This window comes from Phaseolus vulgaris, chromosome 3 (assembly GCF_051622355.1).
Source record: "Phaseolus vulgaris cultivar YP4 chromosome 3, ASM5162235v1, whole genome shotgun sequence".
In the NCBI taxonomy this organism is placed as follows: Eukaryota; Viridiplantae; Streptophyta; class Magnoliopsida; order Fabales; family Fabaceae; genus Phaseolus; species Phaseolus vulgaris.
In genome coordinates, this window is record NC_143500.1 from 14,063,205 (window position 1) to 14,090,893 (window position 27,689).

Genomic DNA, 27,689 nt, shown 5'->3' on the forward strand with positions numbered 1-27,689 from the left:
TTCCATCTGTTGTAAAGTCATTGATCCATTAAAACTAGATGAACTTGAAGATGAAATTGTTGTTATCTTGTGTGAATTGGAGATGTTTTTTCCTCCAACTTTTTTTGACATCATGTTTCATCTAGTTGTGCATCTAATAAGAGAGGTTAGATTGTGTGGACCAGTGTACTTAAGATGAATGTATCATGTTGAGCGGTATATGAAAATTTTGAAAGGTTATGTGAAAAATCATTATCGTCCAGAAGCTTCAATGATTGAAAGATACATAGCTGAATAAAGTATTAAATTTTGTTCAGAGTACATGTCGAAAGCAAATCCAATAGGTCTTCCAGCTAATTCATGGCACCACAGGCATTCTGTAAGTAAATGTTTACGTGATGTGAATATTGTAAGCAAATATCAATCAGAAGTCTTCCAAGCATATTTGTAAATATTGAACAACACATATGAAGTTATACCTTACATAGAAGCTCATAAAGTCATTATGAAGCTCATAACATTTTTTAGAATATACAATCAAATTAAAGTTGTCAACTCAAAACATAAAACTATGAGAGGACCTTCACTATCAATGGTTAAGCAAAATACAATGAAGTCGGATAAACAATTTCTCAATTCAATTCAAAAACATTAAACAAAAATTGTATCTAATAGAAAAAAATTAATAAAAGATGCAAAAACTGTATTTAATAGAAAGAATTAATAAAACAAAACATGCAACTGTATCTAATAGCAAGAATTAAGAAAACAGAAATTGAAGATCAAGTAAACCAGAAAATGAAATGAATTAGAAACAAAACATGTATTAACTTCATAAATAAAAAACAAAAACAAGAAAATAGTAATGTAAACCAGAAAATGAAATGAATTAGAAACAAAACATGTAATAACTTCATAAATAAAAAACAAAAACAAGAAAATAGTAATTGAAAGCTAAAATTGAAAAAAAAAAGAATTTTTTTTCTTGCATTTGAAACTCATTTGTTTTCAAATGAGTTACTCACCACTCACCAATTATCATATTGTTGCGACAAACTATAATAGTTTCCTAACTAATCACAATCAACAACCTTCTCAATTGTCCTGCAGAATGCTATTAAACACGTTTTTAGTCGCCACACAAACCAACCCAAACATTTTAAAACTAAATTCAAAAAAATCAAATAAAAAACAAAATCAAAGAAAGATCACCCTTAACTATAAATGGATTAAAATCTTAATTTTCACAGCATTTTGATTATAATAGTAACACAATGATGCGAGGGGTATTGGACGAAGGTGCTTTCTGTTGAACATTTAGACTTTGTTTGTTTCAAGGGTTGTAGTGTTCAAGAGGAATGATGTGAGTGGATATCCATGGTTTCATATTATAATATTTCATACTTTATTATATATATTTTTTCTTCTTTATAAATAAATTTGTTGTACAATTCACTCTATATATAATATTTTTTTTATTATAAAATGTCCTCTAAAATATCTACATGGTTATGTATCTACATACAATCTAAATCAAAATCAATGAATATAAAAAATTTTCAAAATGTATAAATAAATATAACAATAAATTTGTATATGCTTAGATAATTTTATTTTTATGATTTTTTTTCATGTTTTGATAATATTAAATAACTCGTATTTTTTTAAATAATTATTTAATAGTATCGAAATAAATTATTCAATTGTACATAAAATAATTTATAAATAAAGAGTAAATTTGTAAACTTATATTTTACACTTTTAAAAAAAATTAAATAAACCTCACAACAATTACATCACTCACAAACTCCCATAAACTTTCCTCACACATTCACTCCCTCAAATACGAAGAGGACTTTAAACCTAACTCAACCCCATAAAACCGGCTCATAGGGTTGAGGTTTGCACCCACTTATATACAATGAAAGCCTCTAATCTCTAATCAATGTGAGATCTCCAACGCACACACTTAGACATAATGAAGAATGAGTAGGTTGAGGTGAGTGTGAATGAATAGGGGAAAGTGACATAGAAAAAGACTTTTGATAGTGTAAATGAATGTATAATAATGATTTAACAACCAACTACAACCTTTAAGGATGTTTTGAGACTAAAATCCATCTCTAAATATCTCAAACTCACATATATCTAAGAGCGCAAAATAAATACGCGTACAAATTTATTTTATATTAAAAAATTAATTAATATAATCATATATAATTATATTTATTAATTTAAATAATGTTATTAATAAAGTATAAGTATATTTTTTAACAATAATAAATATATAATTTAATGTAATGAAAAAAGGTAAATATATAATTTGATATTTTTTTAACATTGCTCTGGTGTGTTGAAGGTTAATAAATGAGATTTACAACTTATTTTTTTTAATAAAGTAATATTTGTTTTTCTTATTTTATTTAAAAATAGGTGATGATTATATATTAACTTAAATATGATTATATTTATATGTTATTATTTATTTATTTTAATATATTATCTCGTACATAATAAAAGTAATAATTATATATTTTAATGTTAATGGTATGTTTTATTATATTTTTTTTAAACAACCTAATTTTAAAGAAAATAACTATATTTTTTCTTATAATTAGATGTTTACATATACTAACTTTTTTTTATCCATACTATTCTACTATAAAATATTTGGAGGTATGTTACCTGCTTTCAAGATATGCAGAGATATTTATCTACGATCCCAACAACTTGAATATCCATATATACATAATAACTAATTTTATTATAATTGATTGATTAACAATATTCAGTAACAAAGCTTATTTTTGGATATTTTAATCTTTACTCAAAAATCTATAAATACATATTATTTTATAGAAATTATTTACTTAATCTTTTCATTTGATACTCAAATATCAACACTCTAAAATTTATCTAGTTCCTACTTACTTAGGGTGTGTTTGGATTGGGAAGGGGATTTGAGGAAGTGGATTTGAAATGATTTGAGAGAAAAGTGAAGTTGTTTGGATTAGAATATCTTAGAGTAGATTTTGTGAGGAAAATTTATAAAAGTTTCTAATTGATGTGATATTATGAAAGATTTTTTAAATGTATAAAATATAAGTTTACAAATTTGATAAATAATAATTTTTTTAAAAAATATAAAATAATTTAATATAAAAGAATTTAGAAATATATATTAGAATTAAAATAAATTTAAAAAAATAATAAAAATACGTATTAATAATTAAAATTAATCTTTTATTTATTATTTATTTTATTATAATATACAAATTAATTTAATAATTAATAAAAAAATTATAAATGTAATATATATTAAAATATAATTTATATATATATATATATATATAATCAGTATGTAGTTTATTAATTTTTTAAAACAAAATTAATATAAATCCACTTTCCCTGCAAATCTCTTCACAAAGGAAGAGAAAGTTTCAAAGGAAAAAATTGCCTCGTTTTTTTGTGTTTTCATACATCTATTTTTTCGTTTTTCTAACTTTTCCTACACTTTAATTTTCTTGGTCTAGAAACGAAAAGAGCGTTAATGATTGAAGAATAGGTAGATCTTTGATATTTCTCAACAACTTGGTGTTGAACAAGAATTATCTTCCAGTTCTCCAAGTTATATGATCATTATTAATTTATAAATATTCAAATAACTTTTTATTAATTATATTTTTATTTAAAGAAAAATAAATTTATCATATGAATAATTATTTGTAACATTTATATTTTATCATTTCTAATAATTTTTTTACTAAATTAAAAATAGTCACAACTAATATATAAACTAATATATAAATAATGATAAATTTTATATTCATCACTATTATTACAAAATAAAAATAATATTAACTTATAAAAAAGAATATCATAAATTTAATATTTTTTTTTCACTTATATAAATATAGGTATACATGTTCTATTAGTTTGTGATTTACATAAATGCAAATATATGTAAATGTTCTATTAACTCGTAACTTATATAAATACATATATGTGTAAATGTTCATAAAAATGAATTTGTGACATATATTATTGACAAAAATTTATGTAATTCTAAAGTGACGTAATCACAGTAATAAAAGTGTCACGGGTTTAAGTTTAAAATATAATAAATTTAATATTTTTTTAAACAATTACCAGTAATATAATAATAATAAAAATTAATATTATATAATTATTAATAATTTATAAATATTCATTCGAATTTTTATTATTTATATTATTGTCAAAATAAAATTAATTTTATTTGATATTAATAAATAATTATTTGTGATATATATATTTGTTAATTTTGATAAAAAATTGTGAAAATTAAAAACTTAGTCACAAATAAATATATAGAGGGACATTAATTATATTTATCACTATTAATTGCATTATCACAAAGTAACATTGACTTATGAAAAAAATCATAAATTTAAATAAAAAATAACATAAATATAATATTTTTTATTAGTATAAATACATGTACTTATAATTTTCTATTAAATATATGTGAGTAAAATTATAATACATTATTATTAAGACATATTTTAACATGCTAATAATAAATAGTTTACTATTGATAATAAATAACTGTTAAATTATAAATATTTAATATATTTTATATTAATTATATTCTTATTATTACAAGAAAAACAAATTTATTATACAACCTTTCTAGTAATTATTTATGATATGTATATTTTAATTTTTTAATGTAAATACTGTGATATTTTTTAAATTTTGTAACTATTATAAATAATATTTGTGACAAATAAAAAAATAGTCACAAATAATATATAATAATGATAAAATTATGTTCATCACTAAATTTTTGTCACAAAAACTTATATTTGTTGTATACGAGACTCCCTTGGTCAAGATCATTAACCAAATATTTCGTTAGGTGATGTGACCGACATGACTTCCATAGACTCAACAAACATTCTTTAACACAAAATGATTAACGTAATCACAGTACAAAGCGTTACCCTAACCCTAAGGTCCTGTTTGTTTATGGGCAAAGAAAAACAAAGTTTTACTGTGTCAATGAAAAACCTGAAAATCAATGTAAAAAGACACGAAATTAAAAAAAAATCCACGAAATTAAAAAAAAATCCACGCTCTAAACTTTCTTCGCAGAGTTGGGAAGAAAGTGAAATATACATATATATTTTTAATTAATTAATTATAATTTACTATTTTATCCTTTTTATTTTAAATAAAATAGAATTATTTTATTTAAAATAGAATTATAATTTAAACATAAAAAATATAATTCAGATTATAAAAAAATAATTCTTCTAAAATAACATAATTAATACTTTTTAATAATAAAAAAATAAATTTATATAATAATTATATTAATTAAAAAAATAAAAATAAAAATAATAATGTTATTTAATATAAAAATAATTTTTTATCAAATATTTATAATTATAAATATTTAAATAATATTTTAAATAAAAAATAATTATAATTTATAAATAAATAAATAAAATTATTTTTTAATAATTTTTAAATGTAAGGGTAAATATGTAAAGTTACAGTTTTATCAATTAAAAAAATATAATTTCAATCACACCCATCATATCACTCACAAACTTTCATAAACTTTCCTCACATTTTCCACTTTATTTACCTTAATCCAAACACCATAACTTTCTTTACACTTTCTTTTCAAATCATCTCAAATCTAGTCCTTCATTTTCACTCTTTAATCCAAACAAAGCATAAGGCTACATCGAGGACATGTGCTATAATATAGGCCTAATATTAAAGGTCTATCACAATCCAATAAATGTGCACACCAATCAAGATAAAAGTACGCATTAAACAACATTTATTACTCTTTCCTATCTCATATCAAGTTATAACTTAGACATCAAAGTAGTTTTTGCAGATACTCCACCCTCACCGATCAAGATCTCACAACATCATTAATTATGATAAACAACACGACGAGATAGAAGAAGAATTGATATCTTTCATACCTAAGATTAATAATGTTATAGATGTTAGATACATATTATAAGAATTCAATCAGTAAATTATTTGGCTAAAGTATAATCCAATTTTAATTTATTATATATATATATATATAACTAATTATAAAATGTAGAAAAATAATTAAAATATATTAATCCCTCGCTCGTGCATAAGAATTGATTATTATTAATGTTTCATGTTTGTTAGATAAATGTGAGTGAGTTGTGAAACAAATCTTTGAGGTTTTTTTTTATCTAAATTTGGACCCTCGTAATTTTTCTTTCTACTTTTCATAAACGTGTTTTATTTTTCAATAACACCTCGTAATTAATTTGAAAACTATATTTTAGAATATATAATTTAGAATATTTTTGAATTATATAATTTAAAATTATTCACAATCACTACAAGAAAATCAATTAATAATTTTAGAGAACAAGATAATTAATTGCTATATTGACTAAATAGTATATTATTTTAAAAATTAAAAAATTATTGGTATCTAAATTAGTTTCTATTATTGATAAATAGTTTATAAATTAAAATCTAAATAATTTGTAGCTAATTAGATATCAATTTAGAAACTATTTATCAATAATAGAAATTAATTTAGATACCAATAATTTTTTTGTCTCTAAAATAATATCTAATTTAGTCAATATAGCAATTAATTATTTTTTATCTTTAAAATTGGTTTTTATTTAATAATTTTCTAGTAGTGAATATTAACATTTAGATTATATAATTTAAAATAATCATATTTTGATTTACGTGAACAAAATTATATAATTTTGTTTCAGAATTTAAAATTATGTAATTATGTTACATATCAAGTAATTCAAAACAGTTTAATTATGTACTAGATTATAATAGTTTTGTTCCCTATAAACTAATATGCATATTATAAACTATGTAATTTATTATTTCAAGTAAATGATAACAAAAATATGATTAAAAAAAATTATATTACGGATCGAAAAAAGATGTGAAGATGGAGGAAGAAATATTTTATTTTTGTCACAACATAAGAACACTTAAGCACCACATGAATGCGAGAAAGAAGTTTAAAAATTACTAATAAAAAAAGGGTTGGTGATTTGTTATCTCTCTTCTTACAGTGTCTTTGAATCTGCTGCTCTATTGTAATATTGGATGAAAATATGGAGATGTTCATCATTTGGATATTTGATTTGCATGGATGGAAGAGTGCGAATATAGATTTCATATCTCTCCAATCAATGAAGAAATAAGCGAATTTACAGTTAGATGCATTCCATTTACATGTTATCTTAGCTTTTTCACACATTTTCTTTAAGCTGTTACAAAGGGCATTATGCATTGTGATAATTTGTAAAACATGTTTACGAAGTAACAATATAATCCATTAATCAATTTTGAATTCTTTCATCTCACATATGTATAATCGATTATCCTTGTTTTTAAGTTAATAATCAATTATATCAATATTTATATATATATATATATATATATTATAATCAATTATTTTTATACTTTTAGTTGATAATAAATTATGTCAATATTTATACGCGTCTATTATGTCAATATTTATAAGTGTTCCATAATTGATTATGTCAATATTTTCACATTTATAGATTATGTGAAAAAAAATCAAACTTTATTTACAATTTTTAATATTTAAATTTAATTAATAACTCTTTGATGTTTGTACAATGTTAAATAACTTGAATTTTTTTTCAAAAATAATTATTAAACGATACCGAATATAACATTTTTATATTTTTTCACATCTAAAAAAAACTATAATCTATATAAAATATTAAAATGAATATATAAACATAATGTAAATATGTCCACAATCCTTTCTTAAAATATTTTAAAACATATTTCTCTTCATAAGACTTTTAAATATCTACATAAATCTAAAACAAATAGTCAAATTTCAAATAAACTAATTTCATCATCTAGCTTCTCACGGAGGAGCTCTATTACCTGTAACATTATCTGTTCCCGTGTAAATACACGATCATCACAGACAAAGAAACAACACAAACAAATAAGGTAAGCTAGCTATATAAAACAAAATTCTATAAAATTTCAATTTGAAATTTATAAAACATAAATCATCAAGTCTCATATAAATTCTCAAATCATCAAGTCTCATACAAATTCTCAAATCATCAAGTGTCTATTAAAATTCAATATTCATCTTTCACATGTCAGACTTCCACTGACTCATCTCACATAGACACTTGACTCTACTTCCGGAAGTCTCGTGTATTGAAATTACAATCCTAAGACCTGCACCACCTGAAAGACCATATTATTTTTCAAACCCCAGACAAAGTCATATGAACCTCCATCGACTCTCACCAACTGAATAACTTCATCTATGTGATTCTATTATATTAGTAGAGTCTCATTACGGGCCTGACAGATGAATACACCCTAACAACAATCTCAACACGGTATTTCCTTTCCTGAAAATACTATGTCTTGATCTTACTTTCACATCATTGTACACTTCATTTAACACTTCATTTAACACATCAATACACCATTCAATCATAACATATAATTTAAACTTTCTAACAATCCAAATATATCCAAAAAGTTATTTAACAATAATAATCCAAAATAAACTATGCTAAAATAATAATAATAGTAATATCTATATGTGTATACATAATTGGATTGATTGAAAATATTTTAGTGTGAGCTAAATGACACCAAAGTGCATCCAGTACTTTTGGATTGATCGAAAATATTTTAGTTTGATCTAAATTACACCAGAGAGCACCCAGGAAATTTGGATTGAACGAAAATAGTTTAGTTTGATCTAAATGACACCAGAAAGTACGCAGTAAATTTGGATTGATCGAAAACAGTTTAGTTTGATCTAAATCACATCAGATAGCACCCGGGATATTTGGATTGATCGAAAAGAGTTTAGTTTGATCTAAATCACACCAGAGAGCACCCAGGAAATTTGGATTGAATGAAAAGAGTTTAGTTTGATCTAAATAACACCAGAGCACCCAGAAAATTTGGATTGATCGAAAAGAGTTTAGTTTGATCTAAATCACACCAGAGAGCACCCAGGAAATTTGGATTGATTGAAAAGAGTTTAGTTTGATCTAAATCACACTAGAGAGCACCCATAAAATTTGGATTGAACGCAAAAATGAACTTACTCTATTAGAGATTCTGATCGGGCAGTCTCGTAGTACTCACTGTCAGGAGTCTGATGGTGGACTCTGATCGTTGAACTAATGAACGAGGAAGTCAGAATATTAGAGAGAAGGGAGAGGAGGAAAGGAAAATAACTAAGAACTTTGTGGTTTTTTTTAAAATGAAACCCTCAATAACAAAATTTCTATTTATATGCTCTTTTAAATTTAATAATAAAATATTTCGGTGTCATTTTAATTTTACCACTTCTACTCTAATTAACATTTACACAAAAATACCTCTTATTTTTACTTTTTAATTATTTTTAAAGATATTAATGAATTTGTAAATTTATATTTTTAACATTTTTAAAAATTTAAAAATTCTCTAACCTCACTTTTTTTTTCATAATTTATTTCAAACATCTTTTAAGTCACACATTAAATTTTTAATCCAAACAAAACATTAATCTTGCATGTGTAAAAAGGGAAATTATGCACTTTTAGTAGAGGACACGAGGAGTTGGAACAAATTTACACATCTCCTAGTCCAATTCAAAAACTAAATAAGCCACATTGGAAAATTTGAATAGGACCTAATTAAAATTCAATATGAAACAAGATAACTTCTTGGATAATATGATAGTATTAACTTTACACATGAAGGCATGGTATTTTGAATATTTATTTATTTAACAAATAAGAGGAAGTGAGTATGATATATGGGTACCAGTTGTTCATAGTATTAGTTGGTTTAGTTAAAAGGAAAATTATTTGGAATTTTTTACACTAATAATATATAATGTAGGAACTAAAATATAAATGATGAAACTAAAAAAATATAAATATATATATAATGTAGGAAGTGGGTTGAGTGTGGCCTGACATATTATGAGAAATAGTATTTATTTAAGAAAAAAAAGGAAGAGTTGTGGTGAGACAGCTGGAGACAGGCTGGAGACAACATGTGTGTGTATGATTTGGAATTTGGAACAGAACAACACAACACATAGAGAGTCTTTGGATTCTCATTTCTCACTTCTTCTTCATCCTTCACTCTCATCGTCAAGATCCATCAAATCCAACACCCTCATCCCTTCGTAAGTTCTTCATTCCTCCCTTCTCTCATTTCTTACTTCTTCACCCTTTTTCTTTTCCTTTTTTCTTCCATTTTTTACTCTAATGCAAACCCATTTCAATTTTTATTCAACCAACCAAGTTTCAGATTCGCTTGCTTAATTCGTTACTTACTTGGTTATTGCTTTGTATGTCTCTTTGCCTGAGTCAGAATCGAGTTTATGTCCAAACCCAGTTACTGTTCATCCTTTACTCTTTCTTCTATTCAACTTCACCCCCTATCAGTCATTCATGCAAATATGTTGCCTTCTTCATCAAACATTTTTTTTTCTCTTTTAAATTCTATGTTCAGTTGTTAATTTGTTTCCAATTTTACTTATGCGCTTTTCTTTTCTTAGGTACTAAACAACACACATGTTCTGAGCTAGATGGGTGAAAGGAAGCTAGTTGTTCAGTTGGAGTCATAATGAATGTCTGATCTGTATTTCATCATTGTCTTCTATTATTAATACTGAGAACTGAGCGAGTTACAGTTCAATTCTGGAAAGGAAACGATCACATCAGAGGACTTTTTTTATCCATATGCTATCAGAGAGCATGCTTGAAAGCTGTAATTCGGGTAATGCCCCTGACGAGAATTGCTGCCGATGCATTCAGTGTGGTCACAATTTGTTTAGTAGCCATATTGCTTCTTCTGGGCTTGTTGTGCATTGCATACTCGTTTTACTTTCGGTCTCGCATTAATCGTAGGGGTTTTGTTCAGCTCAGTTATTTTAGTGGTCCTTGGATCATCAGAATAGCATTTATCTTGTTTGCAATCTGGTGGGGTCTTGGTGAGATTATTCGGCTAAGTTTGTTAGGACGTGGCCTGCACTTAAAATGGCAGCAAACCATCTGCAAATGCTACATTGTATCAAATCTGGGATTTGCAGAACCGTGTCTCTTCCTCACACTCGTGTTTCTCCTCCGTGCACCCTTGCAGACATTGGACTCTGGAATTATGAACAGAAAATGGAATGGGAAGACAGCCGGTTATATTCTGCTCTGCTGCTTCCCAATTTTTGTTCTTCAACTTTTTGTCATTTTGGTTGGACCTCAGTTAAACAAGAATAAGAATGGTTCTGGAGAAAAGTTGCCTCATTATTTTACAAGTGCAGGTGCTGCCTCTTCAATTGATAAAGAACATGACATAACCCTCTGCACTTACCCTTTACTCAGTACCCTTCTCCTTGGCCTTTTTGCCATTATCCTGACCTCCTACCTTTTTTGGCTTGGAAATAGGATTTTGAAGTTAGTTATTAATAAGGGTTTGCAGAAGAGGATTTACACATTGATACTCTCAGTTTCAGGTTTTCTTCCATTAAGGGTTCTTTTCCTTGGTTTATCTGTTTTATCTGGACCTGAGCATTTTATGTTTGAAGCCTTTGTTTTCTTGGGTTTTCTTGCCCTTGTGTGTTGTGCTGGGGTGTGCATGTGTATGCTTGTGTATCGTCCAGTTGCAGATAGTTTAGCCCTGGGGAATTTAGCAGAGTTAGATGCTTGGAGACTGAATGTTGATTGTAATGATACCATGTCTCTTATTGCTGCTAATCAGGGTCATCAAGAAGATAAAGATGTTGAGGGGAATAGCAGGTATTCTGATGCATCAACTAAAGGTGGTTCCATTTCATTTCAGACACTGGAAAGGGATAGGGACAGGGATGGTACATTTGTTGAACTAAGTCTCTTCTCTCCCAACCAAACGAATCTCTTTGGCTGAATATCAGTTTTTTGTGGCAAAGGAAACCAAGTGCATAGGCTTTTAGATTCAACAAGTCTCTAATTTGTGTTTTTGTCTCCTAATTCCAGCTGTAGCAAATTTGCTTTAGAATTTCTAGTTTCTAATTTTTTATTTCTTTCACCTACCATCCATCTCCACAATTTTCTCCAATTCTTAGTTTATATATGAAATGATTGAATACATTTGGCTTCTTTTTTTTTTTATCATGGTTATTTCTTGAATTTGATTTCTTCAGTTTTTTGTTTTAATTATCTTCATTTATCAGTTTCATAATATTTCCATTCACTACACAGGAATCCTCGTGATTAATTGTAATTGAAAACTATATTAATATATTATTTTTAATTTTTAGGCCAGTAAGATGATTAATAACAGTTACTATGGATATATTTAATACTTAACGATTTGTCAAGGTAATATAAATAAATAAATATTGTAAATATAAAAAGATATAGTCAATTTTATGACCGAGTCAAAATTATGAATTTTCCAAAACAGACAACTCAAGAGTGGAAAAAAATGGAAGACAAAAGTCAGTGATTGAAAATTAAAGAGAGACTAAAATTGCAATTTAGTTTTATAAAGCATAAAAGGATACATATAAATATAATATGTATAATAAAAATTGGTGTCACATTATTTTTTTATGTATAATTTTCACATACACATTAATTACTTTAATTTACAATGTTATTTTTTAATTTAAATCACATAAAAGATTGAAAAATAATCTTACAAATATTAAAAATAATATAATAGTTAATTACTTTTATAAAATTGAAATAAATATTAATAAAAAACTCAATAAATTTAAAGTTAGATAAAGTTGTTTATAATTTATAAATTAGAATCTTTCAAGATAAACCACTTTAAAGTATTTTATTAATTTGGTCAACTATACTATAAACCAGTCAAATAAATATATATTAAGGACCGTTGAATTAAATTTGGGAATAAGCTTAGTTAAATTACTGAAAAATTTCATCTAACAGTTAAATCTTCACAAAATACAACTATAAATTTTAATATATTTACATCTGATACACCATTAAATATTTTTAAAAATGTTTAATTAGGTGCACACTTATAAAAAAAATTAAAGTATAAATAGAGAGGGAAGACCACAATTGGATCCCATATCGAAGAAAAGCAAGGGAAGTGAAGATGGAAGACCATAAGAGTTCTAACAGCAAGGTTCATCTTATACTACTCATCTCATCATGCTGTTCATCATGCTTCATTCATTCTTTAACATCTCTTTTTTGTTTCATGATCGCCAAAGGTTCATCCATCCAATCTTCCTGCACTTACCTGGCACAGAAAATTAAACTCCCATGGAAATGCTTCATCCGAAATCTCCTTATGTTTAAAGGAGATTGTTCATCTGGTAATCCTATTCATGCAACATTGGTTACAAGAGATTGCACCATGATTCTTCATTCTGCATCTCATCAACTTCTCCTTATTGCTTATCTCACTTCCAACATTTTTCTTCTTCTTTGACTTCAATTTATCTAATCATACTCAACTTCTCTCAAATATTTATAAAATGTTGATATCTCATACAACCCTACCCTTTAAGACAATTTAAATCTAAGGGACTCAGTTCTTGATTTCTGCTTTAGGACAAGACCCTTCAGTGTCACCTCCCCTTTCATATGCTTTGATGCTCTGCAATGTTATCCCTATTGGGTATATGATATATCAACTGTGTCGTTTTTCTTCACCTATGTTTGCATTATATTAAAAATAAGGAGCTTCAGGAATTTGACGAGGCTATTCTTTGATTTGGTAGGCTCCAATTGGTTATCGATTATGGCGTCATTGTCGGGAAGAAGCTGCCAAAGGAAGGGTAATCTTATTTTATCTATAAATTTTCATCGTATACCGATTAGTGATGTGAAGAATCCATCTATGATTAGTTTTCTCTGACTGTTTTCTGCGTTTATTTGTTGCTTCTATCTTTCTTGCAGATTGGAGTAATTGATCCTTTTGCCAAGCGTAGCGTGACATTTTGTCATGGTGTTCCTTTGGGAGGTATTGGGTAAGTATTTTTTTTTTCTTTTTTTTAGTATTTTTTTTTTCTTTTTCTTTATGAAACAAGTATGCAAAAACATCACTATACTGACAACAATTCCAAGTAGCCTCACATTCTAGCCAGTAACAATCGTATGCAGTATGTATACCGAAATATTATTTAAAAAAAATAAAGAAACAATACAAACAAAAGTGGGGGGCCACGCCAAAATGGTCTCTGAAGACATCTCGAGAAACAATGGAATCCCAACCCACCAAAAGCTACCCAAGTTTCTAATACCACGCGATGCAATATGCACATTTATTTTCCTTCTCTATAAATATGAGCTATTGTGTAAATCTTCAATCTTTAATTAAGTAACATATCTTTTCCATGTGCTCAAGCCAAAAGATAAGCACAAGATTAAGTTGACCATCCTTGTGACATGAGCCTTTTAATGTTACCTCAACTAATTAGGTTACGAATTTTGGTTTGAAATATTGTAGCTGTAGTATGAAACATGTGCATTTGTGCGTGGAAAATGTGTTACTTATTATCTTGCTATCACCGCATGTGCAAATTGGATTTGTTTTTAAAATGTTGGTAGGTATATTTTTATTTCTAATCATATCAATCATATAATAAGTTACAATCACATTACATATTGTCAAACACACACACACACGAGTCATCTTGGTAATATCAAGAGTGTGCTTTTGGGAAAAAACACTACTCTCCCTATTTAGGCTTTGCTCATTAAATAGTAATTTAGTAATTGTACAAGGGAGAAATTATAGGGCCACGTTACAAAAATTTACAGCATATTTATGGAAATAACTCAGCAGGCTACTAAAACAACCTGGATATTATAATGTTAACAGCATCATTAGTATCCAATTTATATTTGCTTGATTTCAGCATATCCAGAACATTTTGGATAATTTGTGTAAATAATATGCATTTTTTTGTTTTGATTTTGACAAACTGATGTACAGAGCAGGAAGTATTGGAAGAAGTTTCAGAGGTGAATTTCAGCGTTGGCAACTATTCCCTGTAATATGTGAAGAGAAACCAGTTTTAGCAAATCAGTTTTCTGTAAGTTTTACTCATTCTGTATGATCAGGAAGATACCTTGTTGCTTTCTTTTAAACATTTCTAGCAGTCTGACATTGACTGTATTCCCTTGAAATTTGAAATTGATATTCAGACCTTAGATACAATGATGCCAGAATTTGCATGTCAATATAACACTGTGATGTTTATTCACACTGTGATGAGCAAAAAATGTCCAATCTTTTTTACAAGTTCAGTAAATTGAATTGTTTATCAACAATGCACATTATAGTTATAATGCAGGCTGTGATATCATAATGTTTTGTGAGTAACATCTATGTGTCTCTCCCGTTTCTTCTTTACCTTTCACACTACTTTTTATTTTTCCCCTAAATCTTTTTAAATAGATTCTATTTCTTCGTAATGAAAGAAATTGAATTGTTTATCAACAATGCACATTATAGTTATAATGCAGGCTGTGATATCATAATGTTTTGTGAGTAACATCTATGTGTCTCTCCCGTTTCTTCTTTACCTTTCATACTACTTTTGATTTTTTCCCTAAAATCTTTTTAAATAGATTCTATTCTTGGTAATGGAAGAAATAAGCATTCGTTTGTGTCTTAGGAGGTGGTTTGTTCCCATTTTGAGCATAATACTTACATAAGTACCACTGCCTTAAAGGATAAACTATTAAGGAAAAGTTTGACCACTGTTTTTATATGATAATCTCCTCATAAAAGGCCTATGCTTGAAATGTGGACAGAAAGAACGTGTGCAGTACCTGATGTGCATAACTACCTGACGCGGACACTAAACAGTTGTCTCCAATCTGCACTGAACACAATGACAAAATTTGGGGTTGTAATTAAGGATTTAGTGCTATAGTATTTTGGTTAACCTGGCTGTTTATATCGTGTCAATTAACTGGTTACCCTTAAATCCAAGAATGTCTTTTAGTCATCTGTATATTGACATTTCTAGCATGGAATGTGGTTATGAATGAGTTAAACTCAAGTTTCTGGATTAGTCTTTCTTGAAGTTCAAGTATCTCTTACAAATTATTTTGTCTGTAATGATTTGTTAAACAAAAAAGAGACATTCATATTTAATTATATTTTCTTTACTTCATACTGCAAATAATATTATCTTTTCTGACATAAGAAAGACTGTTATCTCAGGTTTTTGTTTCACGTCCAAGTGGTGAAAAATATTGTAGTGTACTTTGCCCTGGGAAGCAAGAGATAATAAAGTAAGTCTTTATAGATTGCTCGTAACTTAACGGTCTCTAATTAATTATTTTGAATGGCAGATTTAAATTCTTTGAATATAATTTAAAAAAGTATGCATGAATTTCATTCAGACAAAATCCAGTGTCAGGGATTGAATCATGGGATTGGAATATAAATGGAAACAGTTCCACATATCATGCATTGTACCCAAGGGCTTGGACAATATACGAGGGTAAGCTAGGCTAGTTGGCATAGTTTCGATTCCATTATTGTACACCTCTATCTCTTACATCTATCAACTTTTCTGTTCAAATACAGAACCTGACCCAGCTTTGAGAATAACATGTCATCAGATTTCACCTGTTATACCTCATAATTACAAGGAGAGCAGTTTTCCTGTAACAGTTTTCACTTTCACGGTAGGCAATGGTGACTTCCATGTAACTTTTTGTTGGACTTTTATGCTTATAAAGTTAATAATAAGCAGAGAATTTCATTTATGCAGCTGAAGAATTTAGGTAAGACGACAGCAGATGTTACCCTGCTTTTCACATGGACAGTAAGTGATGCTTTTATGTTGGCCATTACTGTTACCATCTTTTGGTTTTTAGTACTCTATTCTTTTGTTGGGGGCTCTGAGTGCAAACAAATTGCTGTGTGCTTCAGAATTCTGTTGGAGGAATTTCTGAATTTACTGGGAACCACTTTAATTCAAAGAAAATGTAAGAAAATAGTCAGTTGGTTTGCTTTCTTTATGCATGCAGATGAGCCAATTTGATTCACTCCCTCTCTCCCCCAAGCCCGTCAATAGTTTATTCTAATATTGACAATACATATTATCTTCTGATATAGGTTGAATGATGGGGTTCATGCCGTGCTTCTACATCATAAGTAAGTAGAGCTTGCTACACTCTTTTTGACCAAAAAATGAAAAGGAAAACAATTAGTTTTTATCAAATAATTGTTGTTGTGATATATTAAACATACAGGACAGCAAATGAGAGATCTCCAGTCACATTTGCAATTGCAGCAGAAGAGACTGAATATGTTCATATCTCAGAGTGCCCGGTCTTTGTTGTATCTGGTTCTTATAATGGTATCTCAGCCAAAGACATGTGGCATGAAGTTAAACAGGTTAGATATCTGCTTTCAAATTTCAAAAATATTTTTTTGAAACTTTTTGTTCAACGTTTTATTTTCCTTCATGCTGTTTTGTAACACATAAAGCTAATCATTGTGCTGTAAGAATTTCTTAAAGCAACTGTTTGGAGTTTCCTTTGCTTTTGGATGTCTGAGTTTATTGTTCTCCATTCTGATAATTATCAATACTTGAATCTCTTTGAACATAATTCTAAAAGGATATTTCAAGCTTAAAGAATCACTTCTTGGCCCTTATTTGTTAATTTCCCATGCCTCCTATTCATTCATAGGTTTGGCTGTTGTAACTATGGATTTACAATTGCTGAAATATATATTGGCTTTGGAACAATGCATATGATGCAAGCCTGTATAAAGTTTGAAGACTGTCAAGAAACTAAAATCATATTACTGCTAATGGTTGAACTGATTAAATGAATATAAGGATGATGCAGATAGTATCTGTCCTTTCTGTTTACCTTGCTCTTTTCCTGTATTCAGAGTGATAATGGAATTTATGTGTGCTTTGTTCCCTCAAGAAACATTAATGATGAAATATGAGAACTTTTTCTTTAGTCGTTGACTTAATGATGCTCATTCAAAATGGTACAACTTAGAGGATATTAAACTTGCTGTCATCCGTACACACTACATAACATTTGACTAAATTGCATTATGGTACCATTTTTCTTTTCAGCATGGGTCGTTTGACCATCTGAATTTTGCTGAAACTGCTACGCCCTCAGAACCAGGATCATCTATTGGAGCAGCCATTGCAGCAACTGTGACCGTTCCCCCTGATGCTGAGCGAATTGTAACATTTTCATTGGCATGGGACTGCCCTGAAGTCAAGTTTCCCGAAGGAAGGACATATTACAGGTAGGCGATACTATGGTAGAAAACTTGTTTGATGACGTTACACAACTAACTAAAAAACTTGGTTTGCAGACGTTACACTAAATTCTATGGTACTCATGGAGATGCTGCTGCAGATATTGCACATGATGCTATTATTGGTAATATTCTTTGCCGAACTCCATCTAAATTTGATTCCCATAATCACTATATCTATAGTTAGATTTCTGGAAAACTAGATTATGTTATGGGTATGGTTTTTCTTAATTTAGATGAGGACATTACTTTTGTTGCAAAATCCCATGCAGAGGCATATCTCATCCGTGATTGTTAATACCATAAATTACTTAATTGAAACTTCTATGAATTTGTTCCATAGAACATTGCCAATGGGAGACCCAGATTGATGATTGGCAAAGACCAATACTAGAGGACAAGAGACTACCTGAATGGTAATCTTCAATTCCTTATCACTAACCTGCTCCTACAATCAAAATCTGACATTTTCAGAGTTCTGTGCAGGTACCCAACTACCCTTTTGAATGAACTTTACTATTTGAATTCTGGGGGGACAATTTGGACAGGTATCTTTGGCTTCTAAATTTTTTTTATTTTATCAGCTAATAAGTCTGGTCTATTTTCCTTTGAAATTCTTGCAATCCCTGCGTGCATGATAGTGTGTTACTACCATTGTCAATTCGTCATTGTTTTTTTCTTTCTCTTTTGCAGATGGTTCACTTCCTGTAAATAGCTTAGTTAATACAGGAGAAAGAAAATTTTCCTTGGATGGACTCATATCTCGTTTAGAGAATACCAATAATTTATCACATCAAAATGACACTGCTATCAACATTCTTGAAATGTTTGCCTCAGTAGCTGAGCAAGCACACTCTCCACCTGCATCAAAGTCTGCATACGGAGTAAATCTGCTCCAAGAAGGGGAAGAAAACATTGGTCAGTTTCTTTATCTTGAAGGCATTGAGTATAAAATGTGGAATACCTATGATGTCCATTTTTACGCTTCTTTTTCACTAGTCATGCTATTCCCAAAACTTGAACTCAGCATCCAAAGAGACTTTGCTGCAGCAGTACTGATGCATGACCCTAGTAAGATGAAACTTCTATTTAATGGCCAATGGGCACCGAGAAAGGTTCTCGGTGCTGTTCCTCATGATATTGGACTCAATGATCCATGGTTTGAAGTAAATGGCTATAATCTTTATAACACAGATAGGTGGAAAGACTTGAATCCAAAATTTGTTCTTCAGATTTATAGGGATGTAGTTGTCACTGGTGACAAGAAGTTTGCACAAGCTGTGTGGCCCGCTGTTTATATTGCAATTGCTTATATGGACCAATTTGACAAGAATGGTGATGGAATGATTGAGAATGAGGGCTTCCCGGATCAAACTTATGACACATGGTCCGTGTCTGGTGTGAGTGCATATAGTGGTGGACTGTGGGTAGCAGCACTTCAGGCTGCATCAGCACTGGCACATGAAGTTGGTGACAAGGGTTCGGAAGATTACTTTTGGCTGAAGTTTCAAAAGGCAAAGGCTGTATATGAAAAGTTATGGAATGGTTCTTACTTCAATTATGATAGCAGTGGTGGGAGTTCGAGTTCATCAATTCAAGCTGATCAATTAGCTGGTCAATGGTCAGTATTTTGTCTTTTGGAAACTATTTGGTACCCTTATTTACATTAGTACTACCAAGTAGTTTTATGGTGCAGTGATCCATTAAAACTTGAATTAGAAACCAAGGAAATTACTAAAATTTTGCATGCATTTTCATTGTGACATAGCTTTGTGGTACACTATAATCACCATGTAAGTTTGTCATATAGAGTGGTTGAAAAACCAACATGATTTCTTTAAGGATTCTTAGAATTTCATCTAATTTAAAGAGATCAGCACTCACTTTATAACACACAAACTCACATATTAGGCCCATTAATTTCTTGGGGTGTTGACTTAAATAAAGCCAGCAAGCCTATTATTAGAAGAGTTGACTTATTGGTAGAGGAAGAACAAGAAAAATTTGGAGTGAAATCATTAAAAAAGATTCATATCTAATTGGTCTCCCTAAAAATTTAAATTTTGAAAGAGTGCAATGGCATCTTGGTAGGAAAAGACTGTGGCTGTTGTCTTGTCAGATGTCACATACAAGCAAAGCTTCTGAATCTAAACTTTATAAGAAGAAAATGCAAGCATCTGAACAATGTCATAGTTCTCTAAACAGTTTAAATTCTGCAGTTTTCCTCAATTATAACTCACATGGAGATTCATCTTGCCAACACTAAAATGCTATTCGAACTGTTTATTTCTTGCTTTGCAGGTATGCTAGAGCATGTGGTCTTTCGCCCATTGTAGAAGAAAAGAAAAGTAGAAGCGCACTTCAAATGGTTTATGATTACAATGTTATGAAAGTAGAGGATGGGAGGCGCGGTGCTGTAAATGGGATGTTACCTGATGGAAAGATTGACATGTCTACAATGCAATCTCGGGAAATATGGTCAGGGGTCACATATGCCTTAGCTGCAACAATGATCCAACAAAATATGATTGACATGGCATTTCAAACTGCTGGTGGAGTATATGAAACTGCATGGTCCGACAATGGACTCGGGTAAAGATATTATATACTGTTCTCTTAGTGGTACTTGTGATAAGTTACAGTCTGAAGTTTATATTAAGTTGCATCTTGATAGGTACCAGCAGAAATCAACCCAAAAATAATGAGAAGTTATTGACTGCATTATAATGTTCAATGTGGTCCCAACTTTTTTAAAAATTATTCAATGTGGTCCCCTCTATTAGATTGTTTTAACGGTGCTAAGTGGGTGATGACTTGGCACACAGAGTGGTACACCTGTACAATTTTTGTTTGGCACACCTGTACAGTTTCATTAGGGCTGCAAATTGAAAACCCACTCCTCTATTTCCCCCAACCTTCCTCATTGTATGCTCCTCTACCATCTCAGACTACCCATTACCCCCTCTTATCCTCAAAACCCTAACCCCTCTTCCTCTCTTTCCCCCAACCTCCCTCATTATATGCTAATCCACCATCTCAAACTACCCATTATCCCTCTTATCCTCAAAACCCTAACCCCTCTTCCTCTCTTTCCCCTACCTACCTCATTGTGTGTCGTCTTCTGGATACTATGTGGACTAGAACTGGGTTGCCAGAGAGGCTCTTAGGAAAATTTGGTTGACCCAATTCTCTGTAAGTGCTTGTTTCTTCTAAGTATTTGCCTAAAGTTGATTTTGTTGGAGGAAAAGGTGGGTTTGGATAATGTCTATGGACGAGTTTGATTCCTTTTGTATCTGGGACTGGTTTATGCTCTTTTTTGGTTGCAAGTGTAGAGGGTGGAGCGTAAAATGACGTGTTCCAAGTAAAACTGTACAGGTGTACCACTTTGTGTGGCAAGTCATCACTTACTTAACGTCGTTGAAAACAATCCATTAGAAAGGACCATATTGAATCATTTTAAAAAAAGTTGGGAGCACATTGAAAATTTTAAAAACATAGGGACGAAATTGACTTGTGCTCCTTAATATAAGAACTAAAAGAGTAATTAAGCCCCTATAGAATAAGGTTTGAGGAAGGTGATTCAGGACTAATTATGACGGGTGCATCCAATAGTATGAGGAAAAGATAGAAAAGTACAAATCTAGTTATTCTAGAGCCTAGTATGTCAGAAGGATTCTGATTCCAGTTCACACATCCTCTTCCTCTTTATTTCTCCATATTAAGTGACTTGCATGCATGCATTCCCAACCGTACTATCAAAATAGTCTTCTTAGTTCTTCCTCCAGTGTCTTAATTGGCTGTATTGCTGATATGATTCCCAAATAGAACTAACAATGGAAATAGGAATTTAGGGTTACGGAACGGAATCAATTAAAAATAGTATTAATGAAAACTTGGATAGAAGAAGGCGCCACAAACAAAGTTTGATAAGCCTAAGGATGATTGCCACAAGAATTGGTGGATTCTTGATAAGATCGCAAGATGCAAGGAAAAAATCTAGCAGAGAAATATTCTCTCTTAAATTGCCAAAATATTCATTATCATTCTGATTTCCAAAAAATATATAAATACAAATTTAGTTATAGGTCTTGTCTCGTTTGTAAGTAAATAAAAAATGAAAATACAATCCTTATACTTTAAGAAGGATCATTTGTCCCAGTGGTTAAGTAGATACTTTCTAACTCTTCTGAGTTCAAAATCCTACTTGAAGTAAAATAATAATATTATTTTAGTTTAATACTCCAAACATGTTGTGCACGTAATCAACATAGTCTTCTTATATTGTGAGCAATTCAACAATTGGGCCTCCAAAAGATTAGCGGAATCCTTTGAAATGCCCTTGCTAGTCAGTCAAGTTTCCACGTGAATTTTCACATGTTTATTTCAATAAAAGTAGGTGTGCAAAATAATCCCTATGCAAGACTGCAATCCCAACCAGGTTGCACCTCAACCTGTATTTGCAACACACCAAAGTATCAAAGAAATAAAGCAAACAAAACCAAACTGGATAAAACATTAGAAATTGTAGTTTGATAGACCAAAATGTTCTCTAAAATTATCTTGCCTAACATAACATGGATCTCAAATGCAACAAGTCTACAAGCACAACTATTTCCCTTTCTGAAAATTTGTGAAGCCCTACAATACACATGGTTGATTGGCTCAAGACAAATTTTCCACCTGTTTCTTAATTTCCAAGGAACCAAAGATATATCTGAAAATGCTTTAACTATCAATAGAAAATCACATTCCAGCCAAAATTGAAATCACCCTCTGTTATAAGAAACTTCAATGGCTTAAATTGCACCCTTAATTTCAGCATTAAAAGGTATCCTTATCACCAAGTGGAGCAGCAAAGCATACCAAAGAAGTCGCCAAATTATTTCTAGAATTTCCTGCCCAAGCAGCTGCCCCATTAGTGTTACATTTATTATTAATTGAAGGTCTTCAGCTGACCTAAATAACCTTGATGAATTTCCTAGGATGTACAATACAACAAAATCTTTGATTGACTACACATGGAAACAAACTACTGTATACTCTTTCGCTTTTGAAAGATCATCAGTTGGTAGTTTGTTACATACCAACCTCCATACAGTAATCATATATGGAATTTTCCTGGTCTTTTGATACAAAACCATTTTGAGCTGGTTGTTGAGGTTAGTAGAATTTTTATTCCCTTTGGTGAAGGCCAAGACTGTATGACATGGGAAAACACCACGGAGGGTATGCTCTTATTGTGACATTCATACAAGTACATAAAAAACAATGGATAGATCATGGCTTGGACTAAACACATACGCTCTCAATGTGACAATTATTCTCTGAATGGAGGTTGGTAAGTAACAAACAGCCAACCGAGGATCTTTTGCACGGTATAGTTAGTATGAAGAAATTGTTAAACATATATTTTTTTCACTGCTCTTTTTCTGCCTTATTGTAGAATTGGCTTTGCCAATTTATCAAGATTCCTATTGATCACTCTTCTCTCTTGGATCTATTTGGTCTGTTATAAATTGAAGATGGAGTGATGAGATCAGGACCATTATCCCAGCTCCTATGATTGGTATTATTAATGGAATATGGTTTGGCAGAAATAAATTGACGCTAGAGGGGTAAATTATCAGTGAATGAGAATGGAATTTTTTTCAAAAGCTAATCTTGCAGCTGCGAGCAGAGCATGAATAACAACATTGAGGAATTTTGATGAAATGACATTCCACAATCTGACAGAGAAAGGGCAGTGAAAAAATATATGATTAACAGTCTCCTCGGACAGACTACACTTGGAAACTATTGCACACCCTTTTGCTTACGAAAGATCATCTTTCCTGTCTCATACAGTTTGGCTTTCGTCCGAAAGTTGATGTTCTTCCCATCTTCTAATTGCCATGTAATGCTATAAAGAACTTCCTCAATGTTGATTTCATCACAAGTAGAAAAAATCTACGAAACTGAGGGTTTTTTTAGGGGAGACATGATCAAATCCAAGCAAAAGATCAAGCTACTGTCTTCAATCCAAAATCTTAAAATAATAAGTTTGTGGGTTTTTTTTACTTATATATTATGCAATTTTATCCAATGTGAGACTTCCAACTCACACTTAAATTGTTAACATAAACATAGGCCATTAGGAATTATTGGTCATATCTTAGTACAGTGTTTATGTGGTTGTCTGCACTATGGCTAACTATTAGATGAATAAAGGTGGTCATGTGTTTCATATTGAGGCAATGAATAAAGGTGGTCATGCAATTACTGATTAACTCATGCCAATATATAATATTCGCTAGTTTGTTCATATGAATCTCTAAGACTTTATAGATAGCATCTTTTTCATGTATTTGTATTCTTGATAATAGCTAATTAAGCTCTTCTACTTGATCAACAGTTATTCATTCCAAACTCCTGAAGCGTGGACCACTAAAGATGAATATAGATCTTTATGTTACATGCGCCCTTTAGCCATATGGGCAATGCAATGGGAATTATCAAGAACAAAGCACCCTCAATATGAGTGTATATTGGATATGAAAGAAGAAGATATTATGTCCAGATATCATGATGGTTTTTCGAAAGTTGCTCGCCTTCTAAAGGTAAAGGAGGAGACAGATTGTACAAGTCTATTTCAGCTTATATATGATTTTACTTGCAAAAGGATGTGCTAATAGACATGCATTTTTTTTAGATTGTTTATGTGAATTTATAAATATAAATGTGTTTATATACACAAATATACATATATATACACATATATATGTATATACATACATTGAAATACACAATATATATATTATGGAATGAAAAGTTAAAATGTATTTAATGTTTTGAAAATATTGAAAGTATGCAATGTGTTTAATATTTATCAAGTAGGAGGGTTTAAAATTATTCATTCAGCAATATATTTTAGTTTAAGGCATCAAAGCATTAGTCATGCTTAGTCTCTTCTATTAAAAGAAAATAAAATATTTGTTTGAAAAAAAAATATTTGTTTAAAAAAGGAAAAAGGTTTCATTACTTTCACAAAGAAAAATATAAAAAAGAAACATAAAATATATTTTAGAAAAGAGATAAAGAAAATAATAAGGCTTAAATGTGTCTTTGTAAAAATATTCTATTTGATTTTAGTATTTTTTAAATCTTTATTACTTTCATATTCCTAACACATTTTTTTAGTTGTTTTAATCTTGAAATTATCTCCAATTATAGATCATTAGGAGTTGCAACCATTTTTTATGAAGTATTTTAATGTGACACTAGAAGTTATTTAAAAAAATTAAGTTGTTTTTAAAAGCAAGTGTTTCTTAACAACAATAAATATTATTATGCATTATAGTTATACAATTTATAAAATTATGAATTGTGTGGCTTAAGATTCTTTTATCCAAGCAAAACTGAATAAGAGATGTTTAGTGATCATCACATTTCTCAATTGCTTCCATTGAAGATGCTTTTACCATATAGGTAGCTGCCTCAATTAAAATGACTATTTTACCATGTGGTTAGTTGGTCCATTTAAAATTATTAATCAAACAAGATAATTCAGGTAAAGAAAAAATTAAAATAAGATAATTGGGTTACTTTTAGAGTAGATTCAATTAAGTAATGTATTTATTATTTTATTTGTAAAAAAGTTAGGTTCGAATGTTTTTAGTTTCTAAAAATTAAGTGTGATTTTGTTTAAGTCCTTATAAATTTATTTATTTATTATCTTTTAAAACTTAAAAGTATTCCTTTTAGTTCCCTATAAAGCATGTGAATTCTTATTATAGATCCTCAACTATTTTTCTATAATTTTCATCATTACAAAATTTGAAATTTTTATTTTTGGTCATAGAGTTCATTTTAAGGTAGATAATAAATATTCATTTTAGGGGATTTTTTAAAATATTGTAGAGGAATAACTTATTGATTGGTAATATGCATAAACAGTAATCATGGTTACTTGGTACTAGTGTTACTTAGGACGTCAATTAAATACTTATTAAAAAAAAATCTATTCTATTAAAATTTTAGAAACTCAATCAAACAAAACTTTTAATAGAAATTTAATTAAAAATACTCAAAATTATCATAGATTTAAAATTTAATTAAGTTTAAAATTCTAATTTTTGAGAAATAAAAATCATATAAAATATTTTTAAAAGAATAAAATCAAAAGTTTTTTATAAAAAAAATAAAGTTCAATGGTTAGATATATATTTTAAGAAAAGCTATGTTGGAGATCCCACATCGACTAGAGATTAGAGCCTTTCATTGTATATAAGTGGATGCAAACCTCACCCCATTGAGCCGGTTTTATGGGGTTGAGTTAGGCTTAAAGTCCACTTCGTAATAAGCTATGACCATACTTCATTTAAATAGCTTAAGACTATATCATTTACTACGATATGGATAAGAAAAATGTTATTTTAACAACTCCAAACAAAAAATACTCATTCATGACAAGAGTGACATAACATGGGTTTCTTACTTGGCGAAAGATGATTTTTTTCTTTGTCAAAAAATAAACTTTTGAAATCTCGAAAGAGGATATTGGGAAAAATATTGAAGACGCCACGTTTAAGTCTAAGGATTTTTGGACGAACTTGGGTGGATGAGTGTTTAGATATTGGTTTGAAAAGTGCTTGACTCGTGGCTCAGTCGAGACCACAAGGAGGAGTGTTTGGTTTTTTGCTCAATACGGATCGAAAAACAACCTCTACAAAAAGGATTGAAGGAGAGTATGAGAGTGCATGCAGAAATCTCGTACAGTGATCACGTATTGTCTCACATCTAAAAGATTAACGAGAAAGGAGTGAGATCACTACTATCGCAAGATAGAATGAGGTTGTGCACTGGAGAAAAGGGAAAAAGAAAGAAGAAGAGGGAAATAGTGAGAATAGATTTTCAATTGTCAAAATTCCTAGTTCATTCTGGTTAACGTCACTCCACATTTATTAAAAAAAAAAGAACAATTATTGTTTACATTTTTTTCATTTACTGTTTGAGTATCATCAATTGAGAGGTAAGAGAAAAAAAAGAATGAAAACAAAAATATTTGGTGTTCATATGCTTGTAAATATAATGATTAGATAAACAACCCTTCAACATGTAATTATGTAATATTATGTTGTGTGACTTGAGAAACTCAAACACATTATTTAAATTGCATTCTTTAGATTTTTTACTTCAAATCAAGTTGGGAATAAATTGAGTTCATTAAAATATTGAGATTCAAATTTAAAATTTCAAAGTTTGAATTTGTTATTAAAATATACGAAAGAATTAGATCCAATTGAAATATAATTTTTTTTAATTTTATAATTATAAATTTGATGCACGCTATATAGTTGTGCATGTAGGTGTGAGAAGTGCAGATATAAAAATAAAATAACATTGAAAATTTGTGC

The 27,689-nt window shown here is 29.5% G+C and overlaps 2 protein-coding genes across 4 annotated transcripts; both read left to right on the forward strand.

Moving 5' to 3' along the window:
* Positions 1–9,986: 9,986 nt before the first annotated feature.
* Positions 9,987–12,167, forward strand: LOC137806665 (plasminogen activator inhibitor). The gene is made up of 2 exons (XM_068606890.2): positions 9,987–10,210; positions 10,586–12,167. Exon 2 carries the CDS (start codon positions 10,810–10,812, stop codon positions 11,944–11,946), a length of 1,137 nt encoding a protein of 378 aa, XP_068462991.1. The 5' UTR covers positions 9,987–10,210; positions 10,586–10,809; the 3' UTR covers positions 11,947–12,167.
* An 876-nt stretch (positions 12,168–13,043) lies between these two features.
* LOC137806666 (Beta-glucosidase, GBA2 type family protein) lies at positions 13,044–25,131 on the forward strand. 3 transcript variants are annotated; one of them, XM_068606891.2, is made up of 19 exons: positions 13,044–13,161; positions 13,250–13,354; positions 13,763–13,819; positions 13,941–14,011; positions 14,980–15,079; positions 16,219–16,289; positions 16,401–16,501; positions 16,588–16,688; positions 16,775–16,828; positions 16,936–16,991; positions 17,122–17,160; positions 17,259–17,403; positions 18,104–18,285; positions 18,355–18,422; positions 18,641–18,713; positions 18,784–18,845; positions 18,991–19,918; positions 20,599–20,889; positions 24,689–25,131. In XM_068606891.2, exons 1-19 carry the CDS (start codon positions 13,132–13,134, stop codon positions 24,963–24,965), a joined length of 2,811 nt encoding a protein of 936 aa, XP_068462992.1. In that variant the 5' UTR covers positions 13,044–13,131; the 3' UTR covers positions 24,966–25,131. The 3 variants fall into 3 exon arrangements, with proteins under 3 accessions (XP_068462992.1, XP_068462994.1, XP_090156598.1); XM_068606893.1 differs by lacking the exon at positions 16,936–16,991 and having other exon boundaries at positions 13,104–13,161; XM_090300472.1 differs by lacking the exons at positions 13,044–13,161; positions 13,250–13,354; positions 16,936–16,991 and adding an exon at positions 13,547–13,659.
* Positions 25,132–27,689: the final 2,558 nt, after the last annotated feature.

Excerpts from the sequence above, each read along its gene's own strand:
- LOC137806666 (XM_068606891.2), top strand. The coding sequence starts at position 13,132 with ATGGAAGACCATAAGAGTTCTAACAGCAAG. Across the intron at positions 16,829-16,935 it reads CCCTGCTTTTCACATGGACA|AATTCTGTTGGAGGAATTTC; the intron begins GTAAGTGATGCT and ends TGTGTGCTTCAG. Across the intron at positions 20,890-24,688 it reads TGGTCCGACAATGGACTCGG|TTATTCATTCCAAACTCCTG; the intron begins GTAAAGATATTA and ends CTTGATCAACAG.
- LOC137806665 (XM_068606890.2), top strand. The coding sequence starts at position 10,810 with ATGCCCCTGACGAGAATTGCTGCCGATGCATTCAGTGTGGTCACAATT.